This window comes from Humulus lupulus, chromosome 6, assembly GCF_963169125.1.
Source record: "Humulus lupulus chromosome 6, drHumLupu1.1, whole genome shotgun sequence".
Classification (NCBI taxonomy): domain Eukaryota; kingdom Viridiplantae; phylum Streptophyta; class Magnoliopsida; order Rosales; family Cannabaceae; genus Humulus; species Humulus lupulus.
Genome location: NC_084798.1, coordinates 200,674,155 through 200,675,268, shown reverse-complemented (window position 1 = coordinate 200,675,268; position 1,114 = coordinate 200,674,155). Strand labels below are relative to the sequence as shown.

Below are 1,114 nucleotides of genomic sequence, written 5' to 3'. Positions count from 1 at the left end.
TGTGCAAGTATATTAACAGAAAAGTTCATCTGTAAAGCTTTCATACTTGGTTTGAATTTAAAGAATATAGAATACTTCAGGGGAGTGGCTCTCATAAAACAGTAGTTTGATGCCATATAGAGGATTCTTCGTTATCAACAAACTGTTCATGAAGGTGCTTTTAGTTCTTTTTTCCAAGTGCTTAAGAGCATCTAAGGATCAATTCACTAACCTCTAATCAACATCTTCTTTAAATAAATATATATATGTACTTGGTACTAAGCAAATTAATCTAATAAGCTCATCATCATCATCATGAAGATCAAATACCTTGTTTGGCTCTTCTTCATGATTCTTTGCATGGCTGCTTCTTCATGCAAATCTGATAATCAGCAGGACAAACAACTCAAGTGTAAGCAGATATAAATATATATCTTATATTTTTGTCCAAATATATTAGATGATTTTACTTAATTATAATAATATAATCTCCTTTTGTAGATGAGAATGGGGTACTGAGTCCAGACAGAGAGAACCGTGAAATTGAACATGGGAAAAAATTAGGGTTAGAAGAAAGTGAAGATGGTCATAAATTGAGTTCTATTAGAAAAGCAAAGGCAGTGTATGGTGGAGCTAATGACCTTACAAAGAAACCAAAGAACAGCCAAAGTGCACCAAAATCATTGCTGTTGAGCTTTAAACAACTCATAGTTGGATTCATTGTCTGTACTATTGTGTTCTTTCCATTTTGAGACTTTTGGGATTTACTAGAGCTGTGAAATCTTAATTTCATGATGAAAGTTTTTCTTCCCATGTTCTAAGCTTATTAATTGCTTAGTTTTCATGCAAAACCATGCATGTTCCTATATATGTATAATTAAATATGTATACTATTTATATCTCCTTGTAAGTAATTATCTCTCTCCTTCCTTTTTGTTACATTTTCATGTAATTAATTTATTTTGTTTTTATGGATATAGTATCTGAGATAAATTACAATAAAAAAGATTTATTGCAGCAACCTTTATTATCGCGACACAAGTGTCATGGTCATAATAAAGCATCCAAATTAATACGATAAACTTAACATACATTTAATTTAATACAATGTTACAAACGATTCCATCTAAAATTT

General features: G+C 30.4%; 1 protein-coding gene across 1 annotated transcript; it reads left to right on the top strand.

Moving 5' to 3' along the window:
* Window positions 1-201: 201 nt before the first annotated feature.
* Window positions 202-893, top strand: LOC133782971 (uncharacterized). The gene is made up of 2 exons (XM_062222463.1): window positions 202-391; window positions 481-893. The coding sequence occupies exons 1-2, from the start codon at window positions 295-297 to the stop codon at window positions 729-731; spliced, it is 348 nt and encodes a 115-aa protein (XP_062078447.1). The 5' UTR covers window positions 202-294; the 3' UTR covers window positions 732-893.
* Window positions 894-1,114: the final 221 nt, after the last annotated feature.